The 19,400-nt window shown below is 40.8% G+C and overlaps 1 protein-coding gene across 2 annotated transcripts; it reads right to left on the bottom strand.

The window, feature by feature from the left end:
* Positions 1 to 1,593: 1,593 nt before the first annotated feature.
* On the bottom strand, positions 1,594 to 19,390 carry stpg4 (sperm-tail PG-rich repeat containing 4). 2 transcript variants are annotated; one of them, XM_034003138.3, is made up of 7 exons: positions 19,127 to 19,382; positions 17,264 to 17,320; positions 16,233 to 16,487; positions 14,746 to 14,810; positions 14,582 to 14,636; positions 9,868 to 9,972; positions 1,594 to 5,284 (listed from the first exon to the last, which is right to left on the bottom strand). In XM_034003138.3, the coding sequence occupies exons 1-7, from the start codon at positions 19,202 to 19,204 to the stop codon at positions 5,168 to 5,170; spliced, it is 732 nt and encodes a 243-aa protein (XP_033859029.1). In that variant the 5' UTR covers positions 19,205 to 19,382; the 3' UTR covers positions 1,594 to 5,167. The 2 variants fall into 2 exon arrangements, with proteins under 2 accessions (XP_033859029.1, XP_033859030.1); XM_034003139.3 differs by lacking the exon at positions 9,868 to 9,972 and having other exon boundaries at positions 19,127 to 19,390.
* Between the last annotated feature and the right edge of the window lie 10 nt (positions 19,391 to 19,400).

The following is a 19,400-nucleotide window of genomic DNA, read 5'->3' as shown; positions in this document are numbered from 1 at the left end:
TTACCTGAGAATAAAGCATGGAAACTGAAAACCGCCTTTAACCTAATGTAGCATCAGGTATCATGTTTTAAAAATGCTAAAACATGTGTTTCTTTCCAAACTCCACACTTGAGACCCGTGTAGCTGATGGATTTATGGTTATTTTGTTGCTGAAATCACTTTAAGTGCTCCATTATCATGTTCTGTTCTTGGGTTGACTGCCCAGTCCAGACTGTCCCTGAGAGACTGGCCTATGCTGAATTCACAATATTAATCTCCTGCTACGATGGGCAAATGTAAACTTACAATTGTTACAAATATCACATTATTTTTACATACAATTACCCATTTATACAGTTGGGTTTTTACTGGAGCAATCTAGGTAAAGTACCTTGCTCAAGGGTATAGCTCCGGTGTCCCCCACCTGGGATTGAACCCACGACCCTCCGGTCAAGAGTCCAGAGCCCTAACCACTACTCCACACTGCTGGTTGAAGTGCCAGAAGGCAGTGGTGTCATGTAAATATAAGAGATTGCCCTCCACATTTTTAAGGAATTCTTTCTTTACCTTTTCTCTTTTAAAAGCAGGAGATGCAATTGGATACTGGCAGCAGCATATCTGCATCAAGGCTCAGTATGTGGAATGCTTCATCGTGATACTGAGTGATATTGGAGCAGACAGACATGTGTAAGCAGGCAATCTAAAACAACCATATTTGCCGTGTTACAGAACAGAGGGAGTCTGCATCGTAAAATGCTTAGCATCGATTTCTGTCTCTTCTCGTGCTCTCTTCAAATGGTTATGTTTGAGGGTTAATTAGCCTTGTGAAGTATAAATGCAAATCAATGAACCACAATGCAATGAAAATAAGATCATTTACAGCAATCAATAAATACAAAGTGAATTCCATTAAATCCATGAACAATACGGCTTGCATTTTTATTTCACTTCAGGGAAATCTAATAGCTACAAAAATCTACTTGAATTATTCATGAATATTCTGGAACCAGCAAACATTTGGAAATTGCTTTCGATGTGATCTTCCAATTACATTACTGGCTCAATTAAAATGTCACCACAGCGCCCTTTGAACCACTTTGCAAACCATAAAGGCCAGTTATTGAGCAGTAAAAGAACAGCCAGCTGTTTACAAAGGTTACATTGTGACAATGAACACGAAGGCTCCAGGAACATAAGGAATTGTCCTTCTATTCTTTGTTGATTATTAACCACTTCCTGAAACTGTTGGCACATTTACTATATTTACATTAGTAAAGCAATCTACCTTTAGGAGTAAATGGGTTGATTTCCACTAAACAATGCGCACCTCTACTCATACAAGTTGCCTATGAAGATACGTTGATAATATTCTTACTTGCAACTCTAAAGTAAAGCCTTATCTCACACACCTTATTACAAAACAGGTTTTTCATGTACAAAACCGCTGGCATTGGTGATAAAGCAGGCTAAGGCTTCTTCATGGCAATACTTTAAAGTGAGTCTATGTTGTACTTTAAACTCAATCAATGAACGAGGGCAATGACAAAGTATTAATACAGCAGTACCCTTATAACAGTGTCAGTTCATTGTTGCAGTTTTCCCATGCTTTTCCTATGGCTATACTATGCATTTACCATAGATAGAATGGTGTTGCAATGCTTTTTTTTTTTGCAATGCTCTTGAGCAAGGTACTTTACCTAGATTGCTCCAGTAAAAACCCAACTGTATAAATGGGTAATTTTATGTAAAAATAATGTGATATCTGTATAATGTGAAATAATGTATAATGTGATATGTTGTAACAATTGTAAGTCGCCCTGGATAAGGGCGTCTTCTAAGAAATAAATAATAATAATAATAATAATAGTATGCATTACCAAAGCTGTGCTTCACAGTGCTTACCCATCACATTTCCTTCTCACCGCAGGACATACAGGCTGTGCAATAGGACAGACAGGTTGTACAATAGGACAGACAGGTTGTGCAATGGGACATCTTGTTATGTAACATGAATAATGAGAGCCCTAGCTGACAGTAATCTGTCAGACACACTGGGAGAGATGTCTGACGATTCACTTTACCTAAGGAGTATGGAAACTCACCTTCAGATGTGCCTTACCTTATAAAACCCTGATAAAAATAATAGTTTGCAATGGTAACTACTGTAAGCTTCGCCCACGCTTATGCTCTGCATTTGTCATGTTCTGTATTAGCTTAGTGCTTCAGCAGGATTTCATCGTTTTCAACATACAGTCCCATATATATCACAGCTTCAGAGAAGATAAGGGAATATTGGAGCAATATTGGAAAGTGGGAAAGTACAATAATAATAAAAAAACTGGCATGAGAGATTATGAGAAAGATTCCTAAACTAGGTTTAAGATTTTTGATTTAGCATGCTATGCTTTGAAGGAAAAAATAAATATATGTATTCAAATGGCTCAAAACTGTGATCGTGATACTGTGGCAGACTGACATATGGTTCATCATTGCAAACTGTATAATTATTATTATTACTTATTTTTTTATTTGGCAGACACCTTTATCCAATTCTCACCTGTCAGGCAAAAAGGTACCAGATGTGGGATCCTGTGTGTTCCGGCACAGATGAACCCCTGGCCGCATTCATTCTTCAAAAGGTTTATATTGCTTGTTGTGCCTATATCCCTAACAGACTCTCTCTAACCAAGTGGTCTCTTTCTACTAGAAAATTGATACAGACCAGTTAGTGTCCAGCGCACCACTAACATTTGAGACAAAAATACAAGAGCAGTGCCTGCTTTTAAGAGAACCCTTAATTTAGTGTGCATTCTATAGACTGGTCCTGTATAAATCACCAATATTGACACGACTATCCATCTGCTCCAATACTGGAAGAGATGTTAAATAAATCAATGGATATTACTAATGTGACCCAATAGAGGTCATCTGCACCACAGCTTTACATTATTTAGAGATTTAGTGAATCCAGGTAGGGATTGTATCGGTTGCTTCCACATCTACAGCTGTGCTCGCCGCTGTGCTGTTCCTTTGCTTTGTTAGCCACAAAAGAGAATGTTTGTTTTCATTGCGATCACAACGATCATAAAAGAGATGGTATGGCTGTACACAGCAGTGCATAAACATCTTGAAAATGGTTTAGAATCATAGCAACATGATATTATTCATTCATTTAAATGTCTTCCTTTGTAAAGCAGGTAAAGGAGGCAATGGAGCTGTCTAGACTGTCCTTCCCCATGCCATTAGTGCACAACACCTCCAGCTGACCTAGGCTTCAATGATGTGTCCAGCACCGTTGAGAGAAGAGCATTATCTACCTATCTACCTGTCAACAGGGCTCAGGATTCTGCACAAGGAATACTTTACTGAAACAAACAGCCCCCTGAGATGTATCTTCACTCAGACACGATTTGTTTCTATATGCCACAATGCACGGACTGATGATCCCCTGCTGTGCATTTCCAAGACGTGATCCAGATTACCTGCTGATTTATAGGGGATGGGGAACCATTACAGGCTTGATTGTAATTCCCGTGGAGAAGCTTGCCAAGCCAAAGCGGCAGGTGATGAGTGTGCTTCTGCAGAGGGCTGGGACTTCATCCAGCAGTCAGGGCTGAAACTGGTTCTGCAGGAAGCATCTAGCAGGGGCGCACACTTTCCCCTGCCTCACCTCTCTGAGCATCCCAGAGCAAACAGGAGAGACGCAATCTCAATGAACACAATGGCATGTTTAACAGAGAGAGCGGACATCAGGAAGCCACACAGATGCTGGCTGACTCCAGGGCTAGCAGGTCACTCATTGAAATCCAGCTTCAGGGTATATATAGTACGGGCGAATTCCATCTGCCAACTCAACAACCCAGTACTGTGAGATTCTGGAATACACAGGATGTGACCACAGTATTTGGAAGGGGGTTATGCCTTTAGTCTAGGGTCCAGAGACAGACTCAGGGCACAGAGTAGGAAACACTTCTTTACTCAGAGTGGTGAAGGAGAGAGATGGGTGGCTTAACCATGCTGTTCATGGCCCGACTCAAAGTTTTCAGATCAGCCAGCACTGATGGACTAATACTTCCTCCTCTTGATCAGACATTTCTGATGTTCTTTTGTTCCTATTTCAACAAAGACTCCCAAATTCGTATAGGTTTGAGCCCTTCGACATTTCACTGTCAGTTTAATTAAGCTGAATTAAGCAAATACTTTTAAAACCTGAAATGTCTCAAACTGCTGTGCAATGAGTTTTTTTCCCATGTGCTGTAGAAAAGTCTAACTGCAGAAAATGTGACCTATAGCACAGTAAGTGCTATAGGTCACACTATCTACACTATTTGCAAAGCCTGAATAATTAAATTATAAAAAAAGGAAATTATATCACTGAGGGGAGCAGTTATTGCTAATAAAAAAAGAGGTAAGAAAAGTCTTTATCACTCCTTCAAGACTTATCTCATTTGCCATCTCTGTAGCTTAACTCTTTAATTAAGATATTGGCTTTGTTACTGGTGGATTACCCCACAAAGGATAGCTCACAAATCTGATCTGTAGAAAGATTAACACTTTGATTTAACAAACACTGGCTAAGCCCAATGAGTAACAAGAATAATGTGTCAAGAGCTGGAAATCTTGCAAGCTGTCCTACTACAAAGATACCAAGATCCAACAGAGAGACACAAAAACTGTGATCAACTTTCAATGTATTCTTCTTTTCACATCAGCTGCATTACACACTGTGTCTAAGTGACTGGGACTTGATGGAAAATCCTGACATCATGCAAGCTGATCCAGGACTCGTACCCCATAAACACCCTTCCAAACAAACAAAGGAGAGAATCACTCGTGCACACAGTAGAACTCATGTGGTTCTTTTATCAGACATCACTGATGCACTGATTTTTTCTTTTTTGCGTGATATCTTTTTGATATGGTCAACTTTAAACTCTATTACAGGAACCAGAAAGAACATGGTACCTTTTGTCTCTGAATACATCTGAAGCAGTTTTTATTCACATCTTTAAATATTTGTCCCAGCACTAACTGAGGAAAGCAAAAGAAAAATCTACAGCAAAACCCTACTGAACTCAGCTTCATATCCTCTTCCACCCTATGACTGAACTACATATTAAAATGTTGCTGCAGCGTGCTGTGTCACAAAAAAGCGCACACGGACACTGACAGGTGTTTTCAACAGAATTTAAAACTCAAATGCATTGCGGAAGAAGAGCCCATGCAAGTGGCCCATGGTTGCCATTGCTTTCGTCTGCGTTGGCATCTGCCTCGAAGCCTCGTACGTTCCAGGTCCAGGAGTTTTCTGTCAATATAAAACAGACGAAAACTAGAACTTCAACAACATTCCAAACCCCATGTACAATAATGACATAATAAAGGCATCCACGTAACCAGTTTATAACTTCAGATTGTCCATGAGAATTCTTTGCGGTGCATCAATGGATCATGCACATGACTAAGGCTGTATTTGTTTTCACCGTTCTCACGGTTTCCGTGAAATGTACCCATTGCTATGTAATATGTAGCTACCTGTGAAAATTCCCATTTCTGAAGGAATAGTGTAAATATTAGGGCTACAATGAAGGGTACATTTTGACCTTCGAAGGTTCAAAACCTTCGATGGTACTAATTTGCATAACTTACTGGTGACGTCACCATAGCTACTTGTTTATATTTGATTGAAAATCCTATTATTTTACAGGTAATCCATATAAATGAAATAAAACATTCACGTGTAGTTTAAAAATATGTTATATAGAACAGTATTCATGTTTTTTATAATTTAAATAAAAATAAAAATACACATTGTTTATTTACACCTAACTGATGCTGCTTGCAATATATACAGTAAGCTGGCATTGTAGCAGCACCAGCTGTAGTAGACTTAGGAAAACAAAGCTTTATTTAACGGTCACCATTCCAAGCAGGTTATCAGTTATCAGTCACATTTTACTACTACTAAAAATATTAATAATAATATGAACTTACACTGGTCAAGTGACCCCAGAGATTGGTTGTGCCTCCATGATAGATAAGCAGTCACTTGCACAGTTTGTATTCAACTTTTTTTTTTGGTCGCCTGGGCATTTAACAAAAAAATCCCAAACAGGAGAGGGGTTGAGACATTTCTTTCATTAAGAAATTAAAGGTTTGCCTCTGGATAACCTGAGCTGGGGCAGACGGTGCTCAGTTTTCAAAATTAAAATGATTAGTGTTAGCGTATATTTAGTATGTTTCAAACATACTCTACCATGGGGCTCCCGAGTGGCGCATCCAGTAAAAGCACTCGCTAGAGTGCAGGATGTGCTCTATAGCCCGGACGTCGTGAGTTCGAGTCGACCGTGGACGGGAGCTTCCAGGGGGCGGCGCTCAATTAGCCGAGCGTCGCCCGGGGGGAGGGAGGGTTAGGTCGGACAGGGTGTCCTCGGCTCACCGCGCACCAGCAACCCCTGTAGTCTGGCCGGGCGCCTGCGGGCTTGCCTGTAAGCTGCCCAGAGCTGCGTTGTCCTCCGATGCTGTAGCTCTGAGGCGGCTGCACAGTGAGTTCGCAGTGTGTAAAGAAGCGGGCGGCTGACGGCACACGCTTTGGAGGACAGCGTGTGTTCATCTTCGCCCCTCCCGAGTCAGTGCATGGGTGGCAGCGGTGAGCTGAGCCTAAAAAAAAATAATAATTGGGCATTTCAAATTGGGGAGAAAATAATAAAAACTAATTGGCAACGACTAAATAAAAAAAAAACAAAAAAAAAAAACATACTCTACCATAGCACTTCTCTTACACTGTCTTGTAAGATATTTGTAAGTACATATGTTACTGAAGCATTACAACCACTATAGGTAACCCCCAGTGCATTGGATACTATACCCTGCTCCACACACGGCAGCTGTGCCATGTAGAGTTGCTATGTATAACAATTTGGCAGTGGATTTTGATACAACAGCTTTTGTTTATGTAATATATATTATACAAATCAAAAGATCGAATTCTGCATGTGAGTGACATTTAATGTGTGCTTTATAGCATTAACACACTGTCAAAAAAAATAGAAAAAACATACAGTGCGTGAATGCAACTTAACGGACCTTCAAAGGTTTAAAACTACCTTCAAGGGCTCCCCAGTCGCGCATCAGGTAAAGGCGCTCTGCATGGAGTGCAGGATGCGCCCTGTAGCCTGGAGGTCGCCGTTTTGAGTCCAAGCTATTCCACTGCCGACTGTGGACGGGAGTTCCCAGCGGGTGGCGCACAATTGGCCGAGCGCCACCGGAGGGGGAGGGCTTAGGCCGGCCAGGGTGTCCTCGGCTCACCACGCACCAGCGACCCCTGTAGACTGGCCGGGCGCCTGCGGGCTTGCCTGCAAGCTGCCCAGAGCTGCGTTGTCCTCTGACACTGTAGCTCAGGGTTGGCTGCATGGCGGGCCTGCAGAGTGAAAAGAAACGGTCGGCTGACGGAACACGTTTCAGAGAACAACGTGTGTTCGTCTTCGCAGCTCCCAAGTCAGCGCGGGGTGGTGGCGGTGAGCTGAGCCTAAATGCAATTGGCCATTTCAAATTGGGAGAAAAACAGGGTAAAAATCAATTGGCGACTACTAAATTAAAGTACCTTCGAACTCCTAGTGAACAAACCTTCGAACACAACCCTAGTAAATATATATATTGCCTTATTGATGCACTAGCTATTACACTGCTGGAAGTCGGTTTAGTTAGTTTGCTTCCAGGAAATGATTGAACACACACTGCATAGAGCTGAACGCTTTTCTTTAAAATGTGACAGCTGCATCAAAGATCGGAAATGTTTCTGCTAAAGAACACTCTGTCCACAAGAAGGGGACATTTCATGTGTCTGTTGTTATTTTTTACATTTATTGTTTTTATTTTGCTTGATTATTCATTGATGGTGAAAATAGAATGCCTGTAAAAGTTGGACATAAAAAATGTAATATTCTACAATTTAGCATTTACTGTTTTTCAGGTAAGAATTTAAATATAGGAACATTTGTTGTATAATATCTAAAGAAAATAATCGATTTTGAATGTGACAACACTATTTGTTTCTGCTTTAATAAAATTATGTTTAATGGTGAAATATCTTGAAATATGTATTTTTAGACTGTGAAATGGCATTAAATAATCCAGTTTTTACCATTAGAAAAATACAGCTATAGACATGACACAATGACGCAATCATTTTAAAGTGTTCCAGAACACCTAACAGTGTTTACAATGAATATATAATCTGCCAGTGATTAATCTGTAGCAACAATCTGCCATTCATTTCAATCAGAGCACCAGCATTGCTGCAGGAGGGAGCATGAGCTCAATACACTACGATGCTCATGATGGAAATTCTCGTTCTCCTGGGGAATGCTCACAGGTAAGATCTGAGGAATGCATTCCTCTGATTTAGCAAAGAAATCAGGATTATGTTGAAACACACATCACCGTGGTATAGACAATCCAGGATGCAGCAAAGGTAAAGTAATGGGTTTCTAGTAGACATAGCTGCTGGTTCACGACCCCTTTAATACCGTCGACCCACTCGATCACAGACCTCTTCTACTGTGTTTTTAAGTGTGTTAAATAAGGGCATCTTGTTACCTGACGTTGTTACTGCATGGTGATACCATACTGTATTTTTTAGTACAACTTTTGACTCTTATCCCTTTGTTAATAAAATATTATAAGTGCAGATAAAAAATTATGAATAATAATAAAAAAAAACTTTAGTGATTATAGTGGTAAGAAACGGTTGGGGTGCATGGATAAAATCAACAAATCCCAAGGACTGATACAATGTTAGACCTTTATCTTCTTATACTGCTTTTCAGAAAGGTTAGGGGACCGTAAAGCTCTTTTCTGCTGTCGTACTGCCAGAAAGATATCTGGCTGGGATTTCTTCCATGTTGCGTTTCATGGTACAGTTGCTTCCTTTTCCTTTAGGGAATTTCTTCCAGTTTCCTCAAGCTTCACTCTGCGTTGCACAGCCTCGTGTTTAAACAAGCCTGCCACGGACTCTCAGGGGACACGTGTCAAGTGCTCAGAGAAGTATGAGTAAAGAAAAAATAAAAACAGTGCTGAAATCCTCCCGAGGAGAAGGACTTCTCCGTTGTGTTCTTTTTAGCTCTGTTAGCTGGAGAAAGAAAGAATGCTCCATACTGCACGCAGCACATGCCTAAGAGCACTGAGTTGTGTTTTGTGATACACTGCCGCTACGGATTCTGTCCTGTCCGTGAGGTGAGATCTAAAAGCTCTAAAACCACAAATGCAGACATGCCTGGGGTCGCCGGTTCGTGCCCAGCCTGCCCTGTTTCGTAAGCATCACTTCTCTGATGTAAGGTGCCTCACACTTTGTGGTATGAACCTAGAGAGCAATTATATTAACTGGAGAAGCAGAACCCTGAACAACACAGAATAATTGCAAACACTGTAAAAGAGTATATATATATATATATATATATATATATATATATATATATATATATATAATCCAACTTTTACAGCAGCATTGCTTTTAAGAAAGCCCCACTGCATGTATTGAATTGTGGTTTGTCAAACTTGTACTTTACTTGAACAAAAATTATTGTATTTCTTGCTCTTATTTCATTACTTGTATTGTAACGCTTGAAATGTTTTTGCCTACGATTGTAAGTCGCCCTGGATAAGGGCGTCTGCTAAGAAATAAATAATAATAATAATAATAATAATTAGAGTTCACATGCTGTAATTACAAACCTGCTTGGTGCTGTGCCTCATAGGGGTTAAAGAGGCCTGTGTAACGGATAAACCGTCCACAGACACACAGCAGCCTTTTAATAGGGCCTTCCTTCCTGTCATGAAGTCAGAACCAAATTAATAAAACTAGGAAAGCCGGCTAGGCTGTGAGATACTCACACTGCGCGCTGAGACCATGCGGGGCACTGCTGAACGAAAGCAAGATGTGACAGCAGGCGGAGGTGCACTTTTCACATTGTACTGACCGGGAGCAGGGCCTTCTTTCTGAAAGGGAGAACACAATACTCATGCTGTGTTTTCCACTATTCTCATGTCACAAACTTCTCTCTCTCTCTCTCTGGTCCTGTTTACCACCTTCCCCTGGTGATTCTGAGGCATTTGACCTGTCAGATGGAAACAAGGCTTACTGAAATCTGGACTCCACTGGGGTAGAATGCTATTCCAGGGACATACTGGGTAACATTACAAGGGCGAACACGCTTTTTACACAAACAGAGAGTTACTGTATTTCCTTCAGGGCTGATTTGATTGGCAGCACCTTTAGAGTACAGGTCATGAATAGCCATATCATTACATTGCAATAACTCGGTGAATACCAATGGCCATTGCTCTTACACAGTAACACGTTTATAATTACAAGGACATTACTATACACTTATTCCACAGGTAGTTACCATGTTATTACTATCTATGGTTACCCAGTTATTCCTATGTTATTAGATTGATATATTTCCCCCGTAAAGTGCTAACATTTTATTGCACTGCATCCTACTCCCATCCCTTTGTTTTGAGGAAAGCTAAACATAAATAAAGAAATAAATACATAAATACATACAACTGTTTTACTATAAACACACTTTACTGATTACAGTGCTAAGAAACTGTTGGCATGCACGGATTAAATAAATAATAGGAATTATAAGTAAAAGCAGCAATAATCCACATTTCTTATCATCAAGAAATACAGCAGTTACTATCCTGAACACTTCACAGTCTCTGTGCCTCTTTATTTGCAAACTTGCAAGACACTGATTTTCCATGTGCAAGCAGCTCAGATGACTATACACTAAAATCCACAATATGATGATTAACAGTTTCAGCTGCAAGTTTACTGCATAAGACTGAACATGTTAAGAAACTGAGTTAACCTCAATACCAACATGCAGGCTAGATAATAATACAACAGACACTGTGCTGCACTCATATTTGAAAGCAACTGCTCAACTGCTCTGGAGTTTTGAGACTTTAATTAGCAGATGGTACTAATGACTTCCAGAAGGTTAAATGCTCCTGCTTTTATTAACAGAACACGCTTCCTAACCCTCTCTCACATCAGTATCCCAGACTGACGTTACTGTGTGTGCCACCTGAAGTCTGGGTCCTTGCAGTTAATAATAAAGTTTACACTCTACTTTGTTTCTCAAACAATTTCTTAATTGCAATACATTTCCTCTGCGTTGAAAGCAGCTATGCATATGAACTTTCGACTTGGCAGCCACTGCTTCAAACGGCTTTCTCCTGACCTGTGGTTAGAAAGGAATGAACGGGAGTTGTGCTGACGTTGCTAGCATACGTTAGGCTATAATCACACGCGACTGATCCTAAGATACTGTATCTGTGAAAGACGCTGGTACAACTCTTTCAGGATGCTACTGTTTCTCAACCAAGCCAAAGTGATGCTGAAAGTTAGTACAGGGAATATTTTAAGGCTCTTGTTGCACAGCAGTTTGAGTCATTCCAGACCTTCCTGCGAGTCTTAATTGAAAAGGTGTGCAGTATGTTTGAGAGGACACTGAAAACCAGAACTAATATGTAATATGTTTCCCATTTGGAGCGGCTGTTTCTTGGGAGAGGTTTGTTATTTTATTGAAATCTCAGAGCCGTAAGATATTAGAGGTCAGGCTATGTACCAAGCTGTTGTTTCACCTCTGTGAAGGAAACCTACTGTCCGCTAGGTTGGCTTGTGTCCTTAAGAGAACCATTAAGAAAACCATTAAGCTCACCGCTGATGAATACTGATGTAGGATAATTAAATGTTGCATTTTTATATTTCCCCAAATTAAAGTACATATTCCTAGTAAAGGTAATTAAGAAATTATTCTGTCTGACATTTGTTTTGTGCAAAAGTGTTTTTCAACTTTCATCTAATTAATCTATAAAGCAATTAATTTCACTGTGTACCTACCAGCGTGTGTCAGGGTGCAGCAGGCTCAAGTGTCCCTTTTTTTTGTTTTAACCCACTGCATTAATACGATGGAAAGAAAAGGGACCCTATTTGACTGCTGCACCCTGACACACAGTGACTTGTGTATACAGCTCTCATTTATGCAGTGAGATCAATTGATCAGCCACTAATGAGCTGAAACTGCAAGTCAAAAAATACTTTAGCATGAAAGTAATGTTATTATACTGGGCTTACTCAGAAAATGACTCTGCTATCAAAGTGAATGTAGCTCGGGATTGTAAAATGATTCTGTAACTCTTCCCTGTTCTGCTCTTCAATTGGCTACTTACTGTAGGTCTCAAATGGGCAGTTTTGAAAGAAACTGTAAATGCAAACATTATATAGCAAGTATTCTCATTTTCAAACACATGGATCTGCAATACGTTAAAGGAAGTTACCATGACTTGCTCTCAGGAAATCACTTACAAGTGCATGTCCAAGGTCATTGCCCCTCAGCAGTGTCTTCTGGGTCAAAGCATGTTTTAAGGGAATGGTTTTGTGAGCTCCGACCGCTTTATGCCAGTATTTACTAAAGGAGCATTAGGTGTCATGGTGTTTCATCCCAGAATACTGTTTTCCTGCTCATTAGTTACACACACCGCACTTTCCACTCCGATCGCTGTGTTTTGTTCACCTCCTTCCTTCTCCTTCATTTCCCCGAGGTTCAAAGTGTTCAGCACTAATTGCTTCTCACTATTTTCAGCTTCATCCCCCCCCACGGTGCATCCAGGCAGTGTGCCTGAAATAGCACAGAAGGAGCTGTTCTCATGTTCCTTTCTTTAAAAAAGAATAGAGACTTGATTTCCATGACCTAACCGAGGGACCGTACGCACCCCCACTCCCCTGCCAAGCTATCGGGTCAATTTCCCCTGTCCCCCCAGTGTCTAGCTCTGCAAGAAGATACCATTATACAGGACAGGAGGTCGCTTCATCTCTGCTGATTAAACTGATCAGCTTGACCTGTTTTCTCCTTTTACAAACACAGTAAGCAGAACACTTTTCTTAGCTGCTGCTGGCTGAGAACAAGCTCGACAGCTTAGCTGAAAGGTGCAGCAACTACCGTAAGTGGTAAGATTTCTTTTCACAACCCCTCCCCCCCCCCCACTTACAATTGCTGTATGAGTACCATGGGCCAAATTATCATCACTCTTAGCAAGACCCCGCAGGAAAGCTATGTTGCAGGGTTGCATTTGTAAGGATAAAACTGCATCTGTGCTGATCTGTATTTTAAAGGGCCAGAGTGTGTGTGGTGGACAATGTTCCTTTCTTTCAGAGGAAATGTCCATGCGTCATCGATCTTTCTTTTTCATTACAGCAGGACGGCACAGCGGAGTTCAAACTGGAATGGGACTCTGGCTAGCAAAAAAAAGCATTGAGGACTAGACTTTTATATTCTTTATGAAGATTTAGAATGAAAGGTCAAACCAAGTTGGGTGCCTGCTCTGAAATACACAGGGTACCCATTTGGGTAATTCTAAGCGCATAAAGAAATACACAGAGCAAGTACAGACAGGCACTAATCCAGTGAAAGTGTTTACCAGGGAGATAAGATGGGATTGTGAAGTGAATACTGTATAGACTGCCATTTCCTAATAAATCCCAGCGAACGCTCATTGATTTCACATCAGGCGTAAACAGCTGTAGAGAAAAGGCAACATGACCCACAAACATCTTTATCACTTCAAATCGATGGCTGCATCGGGACGGCAGTATTCCATGCTTTCCCATACACAATGCTGCGGCAGAATCTACTATGCAGTTAGTGGAGCCCTATCCGCAAAACCACAGGCGTATTAACTGATTCAGGACATTTGAGTTTAGGCCGCTTTGAGTATTTTCTTTCTGGGCTTTGCAGTGAACAAAAGTGTTTTTCTACTAGGCATGAGTTGGCACCTCTGAGTATTACACTTAAATAACCTGCATAAACTCAATTTAGCATTAACGGGAAAATGGGTCCACCTTTGGTATGCATTATAGAAAATGAGGAAACATTTCAAGGCTTAAAACTATCAGAGTTGTATCAGAGTGGGGAAAGAAGGAGAGCATGAATAACAGCATACACTCTTATGAACAGCGCTAATATGATAAGTGCAGAAAATGAACTTCAAAAGTGAAAGAGAAAAGGGTCAGACGATCAGGAGCAAGCAGGCTTGAATCCTTGTTGTGCTGAGTTGCAGACCATGGTTATACTATGCAATTACCATAGTGTACCCTGGTTTGCCTGGTTTATTAATGTGCTTTACTGTACCTCGCTGGTCATTACAATGCTTACCGATGCTTCACCTTACTTTCAATATGCTGTATAACACTTTGCTGTGCTTTAACTGTGGTAAACTTATCAGGGCACCTCTGTCATCAGAACAGGTAATGTGGTGTGTTTCTGCCCTGCTGTCATAGAAAAGGACACCAGCACTCTACGGGCATCAGTACTTTATATGTTATTTATTTCAAGATAAAGTGATGGTATTGTACTGAAAACAAAATTGACAATCCCATTTTTTTGGATGATGAACATGCCATTTTTCATAAGAAGTCAGACCTGCTGAGCAGTTCTGCTTAATTTTGAAAAAAAAGTAGATTTTTTTTTTTTTTATCCAAAAAATGTTAGTGATGGTGTGGCAGTTGAAAAATGAACTCAAAAATACTCACAGGAACAAAGTAGATAGTGGGGAATCGCAGAACTGTGGATCGAAAGTTTGCATACCTGAGGAAATGAAGGAGTAACATTTTCAAGTTGGTTTAGGCTTCAGAATATGATCATGGTTGTAATAACTGGTACAATGGAACCAATATTAATATCCAAACTCACTTACTTGCAAGGCAACCTGGCCACTGGTTTTGGGAACATGTCGTACTGGCACGGTGAGGTATTCATGTCCTGAAACAGATACATAAAATGACTTGATTATAGTTGTTACCAAAGCCATAGACATTACTGTTTTTGTATTCTGATTTCCATGAGTGCATCGCTACAAAATGGCCTATATAAATAAACAGTTGGAAATTGTTCGAGCGCTTGAAAAAAACCTGAATTAGACACAAGTCACCGAGCAATTTGGTGCTTCACCATTCTGTTAAACAATGTGCATGTCTTGTATATTGCTGCTGCATTTTGTAACATAAGTTGGGGTGCTAATTTAGCTTGACAGTTAGTTTATTAAAGTTAAGTTAACCATAAGTAACACCCATTATTTTTGCCTCTGCCATTGTGATAGAACGAAACACACCCGCCAGCTAATTTCAAAATACATAACGATTTAAGCTTTTTGACAGTGTTGTTTTGCTTTAGTTTTATTAACGTTAGTTTGTCTGTTACTTTATTATTATAGTTTATTAACATACACTTGCCTATTGTTTTGCTTGTACGTATTCAGTTCATTTCATATGTTGATGCACATGTGTCATGACAAGTAATACATATTGTATGTATTTATTTATTTATTGATTCATATTGTGTCTGGTGGCTAACTCTGTCTTAAAGAACACTTTAAGAGGCTAAGAGGACACTTTGCTTGCTTCCCGAGGGGTGTTCTCTTAGCCGGAGACTACTGTACTAACAATCACTATGCATATATTGAAATGACTAAAAAGGAGTTTAAATGCAATTCACCTTTTTTTAATGTAGAGTGCCCAATTATTTTACCCTGGATTTTCTTCTCAATTTAGAATGTCAAATTATGTTTTCTCTTCACTGCAGTAATTGTCCACATAGCTCAGGGGAATTAAAGGTTCAGTGGGTGTCCTCCAATCTCATGACCAAGCCAGCTTCCTCTTCTACACCCAGGAACTCAAGAGAGATGTCAGCAAGCTAACAGCCTCTGGAGGACTGCCTTGTAGTTTTGCCTCCCAAACCTGCAGGAGCGCCAAGGCCAATGCGACGCTCCCTCCAGAATCCCCAGCAAAGATAAGGGACACCACGGGGCCGTGCTTTTACCAGATGAGCCACTCGGGTACCTCTGCACTCCCCTGACTGCATGACTCACCCAGCACACCACGGGGCGGTGCTTTTACCAGGTGAGCCACTCGGGTACCCCTGCACTCTCCTGGCTGCATGACTCATCCAGCACACCACGCGGCCGTGCTTTTACCAGGTGAGCCACTCTGGGACCCCCATCATCTAAATCTTAACCTTCAGGCGCAGTTTTGAAAGAAGCAAGTTATAGTAACAAAAATGTATTTTCAATTTAAAAATGATACCTGGCCCAATACTAGGTTAAAGAAAGTGTATGCATGCCTTACTTTCAGGTAGTTCTACATGTATTTAATGATACAGTACAAGAGGATGCTGTGGTGTCTTTACCTTGTCTCTATAGCACAGCATGAAGGCATCTTTCCTGGGGGAGTTCTTGAAGGAGTAGGTGACTTGCTGTTTCTCTAGTAGCTGGATGCAGTCAGTGTGGGAGTAGGCACCAGGTAACAGGAGGTCCCCTTTGCGGGCTGCACCAACACCCTTCTTCCTGCCTTCTCCCTTGAAGCAGTACGTCTGCTTCACTGGATTCAGCTGAGCCTCTCTGATAAAGTCTCGGATTTCATAGGTTCCAGGAATAGGTGATTCCTAAATCAAATTAAAATTAAAACTACAAGCTCAACATATATTAGGATCTGCCTACCTGACATGATTTGGCAACACCCTGAATTAGAGATGCAAATTAGGTTGATCATGTTATGTGACATGTGGTTACTGCAGCACTGTGAATCAGTGGGAGCAGCACAATTGCAAGCTGTCTACCAATGAAGAAAAAAATCAAACAGCATTCAAAAGAGGTGTGATAATGGTTTAACCCCTCGAGACTCCTTCCAGCACCTCGTGGCTATGCCACATTGTGATTAGGGCAGACATTGGCTCAACCTGATATTAGGTACAGGTCCTAATAAAGTGGCCAGGAATTGATAGATGGAATTAAATTGGGCTGCAGAGTACTGCATGGCTATTATATGCATCAGAGAGTTCTGCTGGCACGATGAATCAGAAGGGTCCCCAGTACTGAATACTACCCCTGTCTCTCCCGACAATCTTTAATGAACTGCAATGTTGAATGATTTCAAGGAGATGTGATATGAATCCTGAAATAAAGTCAGTCTCAGTGTGCACACTGTACCCCCGTCACCCTTCTCATGATTGTTTGCTCCAACACTAAGCACACACTCTGAAATGAGGGATTTCCTTGTGTGAGTGGGGTCTCCTTTACGAGACTGTGGTTAGACTGGAGGGTACACTACAGAAGTATGCAGAAATGCAGCATTCCAGATCTAAATTCATTTCACAAACCTGTTGTTTCCTCATATGGTTCTATCTTACCAAGATTTCTAAGCAAAACGAGTGAAACCTACTTTTAGTGTGCTTCTCCACCACCCGCTTCGGTCTGAGCCTTTGTCTTTAGAGCTGTTCTGTAAAGAAAAAGGAAGTCAAGTCAATGTGTTGCATCCGCAGTGAGTACTCGACACGAACTCCAAGGCACTCACAAGCTTTCCAGTTACACAGTAATCGCTGGGCTATTGTTTGGAAACAACAGTGTAATAACAAGACAGTTATTAATGACTCAGTGCACAGCGCAGATTGATGCTGTCATTGTATCTTCTTGTAATTATCTTGCTTATGGTATTGCACAGGTGTGTTTCGTCTCCTGACAGTAACTGATAAAACGGTTATTAACTGTCTTTAACAGAGTGATTTCTCAGTGATTCTTACTTACAAGGTCTGTAGTAATACTAAAAGAATCCCCTCCTAATGTCTACAAACATATAAGTCGCTATGGGTCCCCAGCCAAGATCGGCAACCCATGGACTGAGCCAGCAAGCATGACTCACCTCGCCCTCATTCCGGTAGTGCCTTCACTAGGTGGGCCAGCGCTGACCCCAAACTGCACCATATTGGAACATTACACAGGTACATAAAACTGCACAGAGTTTCAAGGTACAAATGTTATCTAAAGTAGAGTATTTATTTAAGAAAACAAGCTGTTTATTATCCATTCTCCTTGTGCCTAAAAAACCGAGCAGCTCAGAGCCAACAAGTGCACTTTATTATTTATTTCTTAGTAGACGCCCTTCTCCAGGGCGACTTACAATTGTTACAAGATATCACATTATACAGATATCACATTATTTTTTACATACAATTACCCATTTAAACAGTTGGGTTTTTACTGGAGCAATCTAGGTAAAGTACCTGGCTCAAGGGTGCAACAGCAGTGTTCATCACTGGGGATTGAACCCACGACCCTCTGGTTAGGAGTACAGAGCCCTAACCACTACTCCACACTGCTGCACTTACTATGTGAGTCTCGTGTACTTGAATACTGTCCTGTACTCTGGAACCAGACCAGCTCTGACACATCTTAAAATGTACATAGGCCGTGCTGGAAAACATTTGCAGCGCATAATGCAGGCCACCTAACTCTATTTCCCAACTGCCTACCACCATTCCAGACCTGCAGATGAAGTCAAAATGAATCACTGCTTTTTTGGCACCAGGCGAAGTTCAGGCTGCCAACTTTACTCAAGGCTTCCTACAGCTCTGTTCCCTTTTTAAGTACTGCACTTAGAACATGTTTTTACAGTTTGAGAATGTCTGGGATCTGGGGATTTTAAAGATAAAACCTTAACTGAGATCCACAAGTGCAACATAACGTGTTTTTTTTTTTTTTTTTTTTTTTTAAACGAACAGAAAATTGGCATAACCTCAAAAACTCCAAGCGAATATTAATGACAAGCTGTAGTGTACATAATCCACAGTAGCTGTAGGTTATATGCACATTTTGAATATACTGTATTTTGCTTGGGCAACTGCAGTCCTGTTAAGAACGTCTTTTTAATAATAAAAATGCGACAGTTGTATAAATTCCAATAAGTAAATAAATAATGGTATGTTAAAAAAAACCCGTGCCTGTCGTTTTTGGTACGTCATTTCAAATCCAAACGGTACCTTGTCAATAATGCGGGCGGTACATCTTACTACCGCTGGCTACTGTTTCTGTTTACTTTCTGTGTTTGCCTCATGGAACACTCAAAAGCAAGCATGACGTAATAAATAAATGATGTTTACAATGATTCCGATAGGAGACCAGATCTCTCGCCACACATTAAACAAACCTTATTGGAACGCGATACATTTTCTAGTCACCGGGTCTGTTATCTCCTTTGACAGGTCATGAAGGGCAACGTCTTTGTTTTCCAGCTTACTCAACCGCTTACCTTGTCTCTAGTTTTGACAAAATGATCCGCTTTGGCGTGTTTTAAGTTGGTCGTGTCTCTTATCTGTCCGGCTGTCATAATGATGGCCCTGGTATCTCAGATCCAGTGTTCGTATGCTTCACGTTGTTAGGGGCTCACTTGCCAGAAGAAATTCAGTCGCCTGGCTATAGTGTATTGTAACTTAGCAAACAAACTCCACTTCCTGGAAACAAACACTCCGCGCAATGGATTATTCGTGTTGCTTTTAAAAAGAATGATCACAGTAACATTACAC

This window comes from Acipenser ruthenus, chromosome 5 (genome assembly GCF_902713425.1).
Source record: "Acipenser ruthenus chromosome 5, fAciRut3.2 maternal haplotype, whole genome shotgun sequence".
Lineage (NCBI taxonomy): Eukaryota > Metazoa > Chordata > Actinopteri > Acipenseriformes > Acipenseridae > Acipenser > Acipenser ruthenus.
The sequence above is the reverse complement of the archived record's forward strand: the minus strand, read 5'-3'. Positions and strand labels throughout refer to the sequence as shown.

Excerpts from the sequence above, each read along its gene's own strand:
- stpg4 (XM_034003138.3), bottom strand. The coding sequence starts at position 19,204 with ATGACAGCCGGACAGATAAGAGACACGACCAACTTAAAACACGCCAAA. Across the intron at positions 17,321-19,126 it reads TTGTCAAAACTAGAGACAAG|AACAGCTCTAAAGACAAAGG; the intron begins GTAAGCGGTTGA and ends TTTTCTTTACAG. Across the intron at positions 5,285-9,867 it reads GCATGGTCTCAGCGCGCAGT|AAAACTCCTGGACCTGGAAC; the intron begins GTGAGTATCTCA and ends TTATATTGACAG.